This window comes from Mesoplodon mirus (assembly GCF_964341445.2).
Source record: "Mesoplodon mirus genome assembly, chromosome: 2".
Taxonomy (NCBI): domain Eukaryota; kingdom Metazoa; phylum Chordata; class Mammalia; order Artiodactyla; family Ziphiidae; genus Mesoplodon; species Mesoplodon mirus.
Window position 1 is genome coordinate 88,320,618 of NC_138977.1, and position 13,468 is coordinate 88,334,085.

General features: G+C 38.9%; 1 protein-coding gene across 1 annotated transcript in view; it reads left to right on the forward strand.

The window, feature by feature from the left end:
- Positions 1-13,468, forward strand: part of ATP10D (ATPase phospholipid transporting 10D (putative)) — a 129,544-nt gene that overhangs the window by 28,036 nt on the left and 88,040 nt on the right. The window contains exons 2-3 of the mRNA XM_082638468.1: positions 10,066-10,391; positions 12,880-13,074. Coding sequence (XP_082494594.1) covers positions 10,102-10,391; positions 12,880-13,074 — 485 coding nt within the window. The 5' untranslated portion in view covers positions 10,066-10,101. The remainder of the gene's footprint in view (positions 1-10,065; positions 10,392-12,879; positions 13,075-13,468) is intronic.

Here is a 13,468-nt window from a genome sequence, read left to right on the forward strand (position 1 = left end):
TGGAGTAAAAAATTGTGTGCCTTGAGTTCTAAAACCTTCTCTGACCTTTTGTTTTTTCCTCTGAAAAATGGAAATGAAACTCCACACCAAGTTGTGAAATTTAAACATGTGAAATGTATTTCGTAAGCAGTAATAATCATTATAGAAGTGTTAGCATTTATTCTCTAAGTGATTCTTGGTTTATATTTACTTTTGAACTTAATTGATTTTATGATTAAAATTGATAACTTGTAGATTTCAGAACTTTATGTTTTTATCAACTTCTCCGAGTGAAAGAAATATTGGATCATGTAGCATCATGCAGACCTAATGCTAACGGCAGCATTAGACTGTTTCATAGCAATTAGTTACAACTTCTTCCTTCAAACACTTTAATTTAAAAAAATTATAAATCAGTACATTTTCAATGTAACAAAGAAAAGAAAGAAAAGTTAAGTCTCTTTCTATTTATTCCCTCCTTGAAATAACCAATTTTTACAGCCTCATGTGAATTATTCTATACTTTTATTCATGTCCTTGCAAATGTATATAAACATACACACATCCAGGCAGTTTGTGTTATCAAGTGAAGTAAGCCAAGGCCAGGCCAACTGTAGATTCAACAATGCAGTAAGAAATGGAACCTAGACCTATGAATCTGTGGTGAAAGAAGATAGTCCTTGGTTGCTAATCAGTAGACCCTTCTGTGATAATGTGACCCTCTTACAGCCTAAGAATTTGAAAAGGCAGTGGGCTTGTGTTCCAGGATCTTGTGACCCGGCGGGCTCCTCGTTTCCCACAGTGGACAAAACTACTAAATAGTCATAGCTTCATGAGGAACTAGGCAGGTGATAGGAGCTACACCCACTCGTGTGTATCCCAGATGTTTGCAAATCCTGTTTACTGATTAGGTAGTAAACCAAAGTGAAGTTTAAACTGTGTCCAAGTTCTTCTTCTCACCATTCTTTGAACCCAGATCAGTCATTTTGGTTTGTTCCTCGTTTGTTTTTACAAATTTTGGATTGTTACATTTACATTTCTCTGTCATTTTCTTTTTTGCTTCAATACATAATAGTCATCAGTCCAGGTCAATGGTTAGAGAAATGTTATTTTTAATATATGCATAATATCCTATAATGTGGGTATGTTATGATTTAGTCAGCTGTTTTCCAGTTGACTTTCATGATATTTCCAGGTTATCGTTAGTGCCAAAAAACCCCAACTACAACATACATTCTGTACATATACTTATAGGTAAGACTCCCCAAAGTGGAATTACTTTGTCAATTGTTATATGTATTTAAAGTTTTGAGAGATACTGTCAATTTTGGGGTGTGGGGTGATAGGAGGAGGAAGATTGCAGCAATTTACAGTCCCATTGCCAGGGGGTTTGAGTCTCCCTATCCTCACCAGCACTGGCTATAATTAATCGTTTTAATATTTATCGATTGTATGGATAAAAGCAGTATCTCCATGATAGCTTCAATTTGCAAACCTCTGGTGACTACTAGGCTGTCTCTTCATATTTATTGGCCCTTTGGATTTCCTCTTCTGAGAATTGCTTATTCATATTCCTTGCCCAATTTTATTGGGTATTTCATTTTTTTCTTATAAATTTATATAACTAATTTGGATACTAGGAATATTAAGAGTTTGCCAGTCATTATGAGCTGCACTTGTCTCTTGATTTTATTTATGACTTTTACTATATATGATAAATGATAGATAAATGAATGGCTAAATTATTTGTCTTTACTACTCTCTTGCTTAGGAAAGGTCTTCCCAGCTAACAGTAATAAAATATTATTCTAAATCTTCTTCTGGTAAATTTACTGTAATTTTTTTTTTTTTTTTTTTTTTTTTGCGGTATGCGGGCCTCTCACTGTTGTGCCCTCTCCCGTTGCAGAGCACAGGCTCTGGACGCGCAGGCTCAGTGGCCATGGCTCACGGGCCCAGCCTCTCTGCGGCATGTGGGATCTTCCCGGACTGGGGCACGAACCCGTGTCCCCTGCATCGACAGGCGGACTCTCAACCACTGCACCACCAGGGAAGCCCCAAAAGCTCTATTTTTAATGTATAAAGTACGAATTTAGCTTTCTTGTTTTCAAGATGGATGACCATTTATTCTAGAGTTATTAAACAAATTACCATTTACCCAGAGTTGAAATTCCACTTATGCCATATATTACCTTCCTATTTATACAAGGATCTATTTTTGGACCCTCTGCGTTAATTTTCTATAAATAATTAGAAATTTAGTGGCTTAAAACAACTCCAGCTTAGTGTATAGTGTATAATTCTGTAGGTCAGAAATCCAGGTACAGTGAGATTAGATTTTTTGCTCAGGTTCTCAAAGGCTGAGATTAAGATGTCATCCAGACTGAGCTCTCCTCTGAAAACTCTGGGGAAGAATCCGCTTCCAACTTTATCCAGGTTGCTGGCAGAATTCAGTTCCTTGTGGTTGTAGGACCTAGGTCTCTTTTTTCTTGCTGGCTGTCAGTTGAGGATGCTGTCAACCCTTCCAGACCACCAGCAGCCGTTCTTTTGAGTTGTATTTCATTTGCTAAATTTTATTGAGCTTTTCCAATAATATTCATAAGTGGCAATTGGGTGTATGTAGCTTTTGGTTTGTGTTAATCTCATATCCAATCCCTCTCTCCTAGTGTTAACACATATTAAGAATCTTGATCTTTAGGATCTGTGGCCATATTAATTAACTTCTAAATTCCAGATAAAATGTTAATGTCACTTAAAGCAAGGTGTCTAGATTCAGGTGGCTTTGGACACTGCATTTCTGAGTAATATTAGGCTTCAAGTAGCCATGCTGAGCCTAGGAACATGCAGTTCTTTTCATGTAGTTAGTTAATCTTTAATGGTATTTTTCCATCACTAACCAGCAGCAAGTTTGTTGTAATCCAAATTTTCACATAGTAGTTTGCTGTCAAACTAAAAACGAAGTTAGGAATGGAGACTAATAAAACCTGTGTAAACTATAGTGTTTTTTTTGTTTTTGTTTTTTTGAAGGAAATACTCAGTTTTCTCCCTACCTTTAAGGACCGAAGCTCATTCAGGAGTAGTATATCCAGGTCTAAAACATTCTTTCTTGTTCCAAGTGATAATTGACCTTTAAGCACTTAGTTCTTGGCATATTTTAAAAATTTTGTGTTAATTCTCAAGGCAGGGTTCCAATCAGTGGCAGAGTATCAGGTCAAATAAAGCATGGAACCATCTGGTTTATTAGCAGAAAACCATGACAAGTCGGCTCTTCCTGGAGTGAGTTAAATCTTAGAATTACGAGTGATGTTCTTGAAAGATCCTAAAAATCCTTCACAATAAGTTGCTCCTTGGAGCTTTTGTCCATAAGTTGCTCTGTTTACCCCTGGGAACACTTGAGAGCGTCTTGCTCTGCTCAGCTAGTTGGTTGCATGGCAGATTCTTCAGTTCAGTGAAGAGCAAAGTTGCTAAAGCTGCGTGTGACCATGTGGTTGAGTGTGAGTTACATACCCTTGAAGAAATTAAACATAAATGAGTAACTGGGTATAGGCGTTACTATCAATACTATGCATACCGATTCTCAGTTAATACTTCTGAATAAATACTGTAGTTGGGAGAACATTTCTCAGATTATCACCACAGTTGTTAATCTTTACTTAGCACTTACTGTGGTTCACACCCTGCTCTAAGGGCTTTACATATATTAACTCACTTAATCCTCACAACAGTCCTTTGATCAAGGTTAGGTGGCAAGTGGAGCTGCCAGGAATTGATATCCGTGTCTGGCTCCTGAGTCTATGCTCTTAATCACTAATATACGCTTGCTTATTGGTCTTACAAATCTAGAAGGAAAGAATGATTTCCTGAAAAAGCCTTTCAGGCCTGGAGGAGTAGATTCCGTCTATTAATAAAGGTAGAATGATGCAGTCACAAGCTGAAATTGACTGCTTCTGTTGCCTCCAACTTTCATCTTTTCCTTTTGTGGAAGAAAAGCCAGGCTGAGCCGTGAAAGAGGAAACAGGGTGTTCTTGTTTCCATTTCCCATACTATTACTTTTCTATGAAATTCAATGATCGATGCTCATTTGTTGATCATCCTTACTTTGGCCAAGCATTAGACTCTGTGGAGTCTGGACAGGACTTAGCTGTGTTCCCTGACTTAAAAGAATGAAGCTACCTGCAGCCCACTGTAGCAGGAGCCGTGACTGAGCCGTGCTCAGGACTGTTACGGTAGCAGAGAAGGGAAATGCCCTATTGTACCTCCTGTGTGGATCCTTCTCCATCTCCCCTACTCTAAGTTAAAGCTAAAACAGTCTAGAGGGTGAAGAGAGGCTGGTGTGGTGAGTGGGTATATGACTGATAAGCCTGCTAGAAAGAGAGGGCAGCATTTGCACAGCTGCAGGGTATAGGTTATACTTTGCAACCTCTTTGATAAGTCACCTGGGTACTTATTTAATTCCACATTCATGGGCCCCATTCTATAGCCTCTGAATCAGAATCTCCAGGGGAAGTGCCTAGGGGACTGTGATTAATAGGGCCCTCAGGACACTCCTGTCAGTCGGGGGAGCTTGGAAAACACCGCACAAGTGGAATACAGTTTGTTCACAAACATAGAATGAATTTTAGAGCAAACAGTTGAGGATGAGATCGGGTGGTCTGAAGGTCAGTTTCTGTCTTGCTGTCTTTTGTGATTGTTTGGGTTTCTATTTGTATCCTACTGAATGCTGCTTACTTCTCAAGTATCAACAGATAAATAGAACATTTACTTAGACTTGGACAACTTTAATTTGCAAGCAATGTGTTGAAAGTTCGGACTTCAGCTCAATTTACAGGGTTTCCAACCTTGACTTATTTATGCTGAGAAACAGCCAAGGAGAAGAGTGGGAAAAAGAATGAACATTGTTCATCTGCAGTGTGCCCCATGACTCTTAACAGCATCTCATTTTATTCACTAGCAAGCTGAAGCTAGGAGGTCAGTTACATAGGCCACAGAGCTATTAAGTGATGCAACCGATATTCAAACCTGGGTCTATAGAGCAGGAGGAATTTGATTGGTCAAAAAGTGGTGATCAGAGTGCTCATTCACTCAGTTAAAATAGGTGAACCAGAAAATGCAGGGTTAGGGTCAGGGGCTGTGATGAAAAAGCTTCAACATTTGTTACCATGTGAAAATATGTGCCCAATATTCTGTATTTTTTTCTTTTTAAGAGAAACTAATTATCAATATGTTATATAAATTTGTCTCCATTTTAAAATGTTGGTCCTGTATTCAAAAAATGCAAAACAATGTGTTTGGCAACACCGTGATACAAAATATATATATCATTGGGTAGAATTTTGCTTAAGGGCTACTGGTATGTGACTTGTAGATTAAATAATCTCTAAAGTCTAAGCTTTAAAATGTCATGATTCTTTCTGATTCTTGATGAGGTATGATTTACTGTGATTCACTTTCCTTTCATATCTTAAAGAATTTTTTCTGAATATTTATGTGAAATATTAATAATGAAGCCTTCTCTAAGTATCAGTATACTTTTAACTTTGCTGGGGTAGATGGGGAGGGATGAAAAGGCTACTTCTGGCTTCTTGCTACTGGGAAAAGTGTTGCCCTCCCCTGAGCCTTCTAGTCCAACTGCTCTACTATCAGAGGAGCTAAAAATGGCTCTGTCCACTTCGATGTATGCTTTCAACCCATGTGGATCCACATGCAATCAGTGTCTCTCCAAAGTGTGTAGAGCAACATATTAGTGAACCTTGAAACCAATTCAGTGCAGCTTGACCAGTATTAAAATGAGAGAGACTGAGAAAGAGAATAGAGTAGAATAGAAGATGCATGCATGGCAAGTAGGAAGGGCAAGAATTGTTCTGTACGACTTTGTTTTAGCTGTATGTGTGTATGTGTGTGTCTGTGTTCCAGGTTGCATCATAGAATGTATTTCTTACTGGCCTGGCAGTTAACAAATTTTGTAAGCACTGAGCTAGAGTGACTAAATATTGATAGATCCTTGGTTGTTCCTCCTCGATCTAAGATGGTATAAATTCTAAGCTGGAAATTTGAAAGAATTTTTACCACATGTTAACTACCTCCACACTTGGTCCTTTTTGTTCAATCCCTTGAAAACATTAACAACTTCTCTATCTCAGGGGTCCCCAACCCCCCTCTCCACCCCCGGGCCAGAGGTGAGTGGTGAGCGGACGGGCAAGCGAAAGCTTCATCTGCCGCTCCCCATGGCTCACGCTACTGCCTGAACTGTCCCCCGCTCCCCTGTCTGTGGAAAAACTGTCTTCCACGAAACTGGTCCCTGGTGCCAAAAAGGTTGGGGACCGCTGTTTTATCTTATATATATCAGTCCTTTGATCCAATAATTAGTTTTCAGGCAAGAGTGGCAGTGCTGAAGGGAGGGAGGGACACTACAAAATGATAAGCCACATGGCCTTGGAGAGTAGGACAGAGACTACATGACCGAGAGAGGATGCTGAAGAGAGGGCAGTGAGCCAGCCCCAATTCTATCTTTACTGAAATTCCTTGAGAATGAAAAGGGAGAAGGGGGAGGACAATATGTGAGTGAATAGAGCACCTAATGCAAGTCTAAGGGCAGTGAAAAGGCACAGAGGAAGGTGGACCTAGGGATACTTTGGCAGTGAAATGTTTTCTATTTGTAGAATTGCCTCTTTGAAACTGAGTGAATGGGGAAAAGTGAAGTTCTTGAGATACACCATGAATTACCTGAAGTTAACACCCCCTACATGCTGTATTTGTTTAATTATTTCTAAGTTTGAATTCTGAAGAAATTGTATTCCAAAATTTAAAAATCTAAGTAGAATCTACATTGTTGTGTGAGACTGTGGACCCTAGAGGGATACACACTCCTCTGTCTTAATAAGAATTTAATTGCAAATGAAAACTTCTCTTTTATAGTTTCCAGAAATAATATAAAATTGTACTAATTTCAACCTTCTGAAAACTATGAGGTTTGTCATAATGGTCACCTGATGGGATGAAATGCATGAAAAGCCCTTAGTGCTTATGTTAAGTATTTTACATTATCTATTGATTCATTGATAAAGCACTATCTTACATCCTTATTCTGGGGAGATTTCTGGATATGTTATGAACTACTTTAATAACTCCAAGCTCTCATTACTAGTTATAGGTTAAGAAGCTATTTTTATATGCAGTTGACCCTTGAACAATGCAGGTTTGAATTTCAGGGATCCACTTATACTTGAATATTTTTCAGTAGTAAATATTACAATACTACCAAATCCTAGTTGGTTGAATCTGCGGATGCCTAGGAACTGTGGAAATGGATTGCCAAGTAAACGTTATGGGTAGATTTTCTACTTTGAGGAAGGTGGGCACTCCTAACCCCTACATTGTTCAAGGGTCAACTATACCAAAGTGAAAACTAGGCTTTTCAAATTACTTCAAATTACTTCAGAGACAGATTTTTAAAACATTATATTGAAAAGATAGGATTATTTTGACCAGTTTACATTGATTTAAATCAATGTAATTAATTAATTGAGAGAGCAGACTCCAAAGGGCAGCAAACTGATGGGGTAGAACTTTTTTTGTATTGTTTCCATTACTAGTATAAAACTGATAAAACCAACTTTATGGGTATTTTCTCTCACTAACAGTAGACGCTACGTATTGTGGGTCCAATATCCAGGCACAAATACACACATTTGGAGGCCAGTGTATTCTTCCCATTAAAAGTGACTTTCTGCCTGTTGTTTGTTTGCTTTAGAACATATATATATATATATATATTTTTTTTTTTTTGCGGTATGTGGGCCTCTCACTGTTGTGGCCTCTCCCGTTGCGGAGCACAGGCTCCGGACGCGCAGGCCCAATGGCCATGGCTCACGGGCCCAGCCGCTCCGCGGCATGTGGGATTTTCCCAGACCGGGGCACGAACCCGTGTCCCCTGCATCGGCAGGTGGACTCTCAACCACTGCGCCACCAGGGAAGCACAGAACATATAAATTTTAAAGATATGATGAGTTCTTGTGAGATTATTTGTGATTCAACTTATTTTCTGTAAATACAGTGATAAAGTGATGCTACATAACTGTAATCCTTGGGATTGCTTAAAGACCAATATAGAGTAAAGAAGTATATTAGCTAGGATGGATTATTAAAAATAGTGATTCACTAGAATTACTAGAATAGGACCAAATCTTTCAGTGCTGCTAGGTAATGATTTATGATTTCAGATCCATGAACGCGGGATACAGTTTTAACGTCCTTAGGGGGAAACTATTAATTTCTGATTAGTATAACACTTTAGAGAAAATAATCAATAGACATGTTATAAACTTAAAATGAAGCTTAGGAAGGAAGCAAGCTTAAATAATTTGCGCAGACTATTTCAGTGCCTTGAACACTATTTTGCACTTGGGATTGCATTTATATATTTACGTACCTATTTCCTCACCTAGACCCTGAGATCCTAGGGATGAGGATCCAGGTCTTAATCATCTCTGTGTCCCTAGCCAGTGTAGTTTCTAGCACATAACCTAGTTTTTCTGCAAATGCGGTCATGGACCACCTGAATCAGATTCATCTGGGGAGTTTTGTTACCAATTCATATTATCAGGACGCACCCACAGATTTACTAAAAATCTCCAGAGGTGCACTCCAACCTAAAATGATCAAGTAAATGCAATGATATTGATAAAGCAAGGATAGAAAGCAAGGCCTCCAGACCTTGCCCTCCACACATTTGCTGACATGCTCGTAGCCTGCTGGATGAACTTTGGGCATCTACTAAGTGCCTGCTACTCTGGTTACAAAGTTAAGTGAAGCACATTAACAGTTAAAAGCAGACTGCTGTGTTGGAAAGGTTTGATTTGAGTCAGCCTTACCTACTTACTAATCACATGAATTTCAGCATGTCACTAAACTTCTCTAAGCCTGTTTCCTCTTTCGTAAAATGGAAATAATGACTGTGTCATAAGATTGATGTAAATACTAGATACGATAAGGCATATAAAACGCTTTGCAAAGTGCTTGGAATAGAGTGTGCTCTTAATAAATGTTAGCTTTTTTTTTTTTCCTTTTTTAAATTAATGGGCATACGTTCTAGTCAGGGCTGAATTTCTTGGAAAATAAGAAGCACTTGAAAATGAGGAAAATAAGGAAGAGATTAGATAGGAGTTAGGTTTGTTTTCTATCACTCCACCCCCAAAACATGGTGGTGTAACTTCTACTGACTCACAGTTTGGTGGGTTGGCAGTTGGGGTTGTGCTCAGTTGGGACAGCTCATCTCGGTGCTAGATTGTGTCCTCTGGGCACACTCACATGTTGGCAGTCAGCTGGCAGGCAGTGGCCTCATCCATATGTTGACAGGAGCAATAGTTGCTAAGTGGGTCAGGAGTACTCATCATCCAGGAGACCGGCCTAGGCTCAGGCATGTGGTAGTGGGAAAAATGGAGTCAAGGAAGTCCCATGAGCAAGCACTTTTCAAGTCTCTGCTTGTATCAGGTTTACTAGAGTTTCATTAGCCAAAGCAAGGCACACGGGCAAGCGTAGCTGCAATGGGTAGAGAAAGACTTCACCACTTGATGGGTGAAAGGATGTGCATACAGGGATGGAAAACATTTGTGGCCATTTTTGTTATCTGCACAGAATGGGTTTTACTGACTGCTTACTCTATATCTGGCTTTATGCTAGATGATTTACATGTTATTCCCTTAATCCTCACAACAATTTCCTGACATGTGTGACAGTCCCATTTCATGGATGAGAAAACTGATGATTAGATAGGTTAAGAGACTTGTACGTAGTAAGCCCAAATTATTTGCCTCAAGTTGTGGAGTAGCCTTTTAGGGGCTGTCTCTTGTTGCTTAGGTGATCAGGTGATCAGCCCATGAGGCAGAAGGTGTATGCTCTATTTCATAAAGATCTGGTTAAAACGGAGTTCCAGTGACTCGTTTTACTCTCACATTGATACCTTGAGCCATTGAGTCATTTGTTTATTTAGTATAGAAAAAAATTTAATTTTACTATTATTACTATTCTTTAAGACTTTCCAGACACTTATGAGAAGTATTTTAGTGGGTTTTTCTTTGTTTGTTTTGCCAGATTACCTACACAACCTGGATCTCACCGCATTTGGACATGACTGAGCCTCTTCAATGGGCTAGATATCACTGGCAGCGGCTGACTGGCGGTGAAAACAGGGACGATCATGAGAGGCCATACAGCTATTCCTCTTTGCTTGCCTGCAGGGGCAAGTCCTCCCAGACCCCCAGACTAGCAGGAAAGCACCGGGTTGTTGTTCCCCACCTCCAGCCCTTCAAGGACGAGTATGAAAAGTTTTCTGGAACCTACGTGAATAACAGAATACGGACAACGAAGTACACGCTTTTGAATTTTGTGCCAAGAAATTTATTTGAACAATTTCACAGGTACTTTTATTTTTGGGGAGAAAAATATTAGAATGTTCTTGGTCCTTCTAATTGATATATAAGATTTTTCATTTTCATAACGTTGTTACCTAAGCCTAAGGCTTGTGACATTATCTTTGACAATTCTGGTAGTCTGTTGTGGAATGATGACCTCTTATGTTCACATAACACTTTATAATTAATAAGATGCTTTCTCGTGACAAGAGACAATATTGTTACCTTCATATTACAGATTAGGAAACTAAGTTTGGCACAGTGGTTTAGCCACTGTGATGCCAAAAGCAGACGAGGGACTATAGCCTTGAGTCTTCTCACTCGTGCTTTGGTGTTTTTTCCATTAAGCCATGGTGTATTTTAATTCTAGCTTTTTCTTCTTCTTTTTTTTTTTTTTTTTTTTTTTGCGGTATGCGGGCCTCTCACTGTTGCAGCCTCTCCTGTTGCAGAGCACAGGCTCCGGACGCGCAGGCTCAGCGGCCATGGCTCACGGGCCCAGCCGCTCCGCAGCATGTGGGATCTTCCCGGACCGGGGCATGAACCCGTGTCCCCTGCATCGGCAGGTGGACTCTCAACCACTGCGCCACCAGGGAAGCCCTAGCTTTTTCTTCTTGATGATAGGAGAAAATAGAGCTCTGAAGCAAATTCAGATGTACGCTGTAAGGTTAGGTGAAACAAAGACATAATTCAGAGTAATATGTATTTATGGAAGCCCTCCGATCAGGTTAGGTATTGAAGGGAATGCAAGGCTAAATGGTGCTTCTTTCCTTACAGAGTTTTATATTTTAGCGAGGGAAACAAGATGTTTATACAATGAAAAGGCATAGTGGATGTGATGAGTGTTATAAGGTGCTACCAACTAGGATGGAAACCTCAAAAAGACAAATAATACTACTAGCCAGAGCAATAGAAGGGAAAAGTGGCATGTGAACTTAATTATGAAGGTTAAGATGTTCAGGGCAGAGGTGTCTGCAAAGCACATTTCAGATGGAGGAAGGAATATGAGTAAAAGCAGAATGGCAGTAGGATAGAAGATTTGCTGGAGGCCTGGGAAGTAGTCCTCTGTGACTAATGCAATTAGAGGCAAATTGAAGGCAGGAGAAAACATTTAGGAAAATGCTGCATATATCCCGGAGAGTTGTAATGGAGACCTGAACTTAGAACAATGTGGGGATAAAAAGGAGGATAATCTATTACAGATACTATGGATCAGATGTAGGGAATTAAGTGAAAGGAGTCAAAAGATGATGTGAACAAGTTGAGATGTGATGACCAGGAGGTTTAACAGAAAAAGGAATGACAGGAGTGAAAAGAAGCTCGGCTAGAAGATTATTTTGTTTTTGTAAATGATGGGTTTGAGATGCTAATATCAGTATAGAGATTCTCAGCATCTATTATTCATTCCACATACATTCATTCTCATTTTTCATTTTATATACATTCCATATACATTCATGGAACAGCGGATATGGTTAAAGTACAGATGTGAATTTATTGAATTAATGGCTTTAACTGCTGTGGGTGTTTCTGTCTATGGGAGCTTGCAATCTAGTGCCCTTGATGGAATTAGGACCTGGAACTTGAACAGAGTTCAGGGCCTAGCCCTATAGATTTGGATGTAGTTCACATGGAAATCATTGAAGCCACAGAAATAGCAAAAAGGGCTAAGAAAAAAATTTCAGGGTAAAAGGAATTAGAGGTGAGGAAGGAGGGGTATGTGTAGATTATTTTGAGAAGTTTGGTTATGGGAAAAGTATATGATAAAAATTCAAGGAACCATGCAAGACTGAGATTTTGTTTGTTTCTTGTAAGGAAAGAGGCTGCCTGAATTTGCCTTAAGGTCCAGTGGGGAAATATTTGAATATGTAAAATAGAGGAATAGAGGAAGTTCCTTAAAAAATTGGTTCTGAGTAGCATAAAAGCAGAAATGGAAACATTGATCTTAGCGAAAAGCAAACCCTCAGGCTTTTCTAATTATTGGGCTGGCCAAAAAAGTTTGTTGGGGTTTTTCCGTAAGTTGTTATGGAACTTTTTGGCCGACCCAGTATTTTGAGCCTTGTTTGAATCTTATGTTTGGACAATCAAATTAACTTCTGAAAGTTAGAGAGTTGGTTTTTGTTGTTTTGTTTTTACAACACATTAACTCTGAATTTCCTCTTAAGTTTTTTGAACTTTTGAAAAGAAAATAGTACTTACTACTACTGTGCTTTATATTTATGTGTTATACAACTCAAGACTGTCACATTGCAATATTTACTATAATATATGTAATAAATAATATCTCACATTTATTAAAGTATGCTCAAGCCAGATGTCTGGGGGGGTAATAAATTGTTCATTCAGATTTGTTAGATTTTGCTAGTTCTCTCTGTTTTGTAGCATCCAAAATCAGCTGATAGAAACTTGTAGGGAAACACTGTCAGGTCTTTTGCCTCTTTTGCTGCAGGCTTTTACATGATATGTTAACACCTCCTTGTGTGTGTTTGGGTTGCAGAGTCGCCAATTTATATTTCCTGTTTCTAGTTGTCCTGAACTGGGTGCCTTTGGTAGAAGCCTTCCAAAAGGAAATTACGATGCTGCCTCTGGTGGTTGTCCTTACAATTATTGCAATTAAAGATGGCTTGGAAGATTACCAAAAATACAAACTTGACAAACAGATCAACAACTTAGTAACTAAAGTTTACAGTAGGTAAGTGTAACAGGAGCTTTGCTGGGGAATACACAGGCATCATTTAGAAACATGCAGAATGTCACTTTTTCCCCCTTAGGTGTGACTAGGACACTTTGGGGGGGGCGTGTTTTCAACTAATATTTATTCAAGTCCTACAGGGAATTAAATTCAGGCATCATAGGAAAACAATAATGTGTAAGCCATTGTCACCCTGGGAATTGATAAAGCAAGAGCTTCTATAATTTAGGCATAAGTGGAACTGAAAAGATTAAACTTCAAACCATAAGAAGGAAAGCAAGCAGTTAGCTTTTAATCCTAGATGTTACAATTTGGGATTAAAAGAGGATGGGATATGAAAAACATGAATGAATATGGAAAAACAACATGGGAAATGAAAAAAGAGAAGATGAGC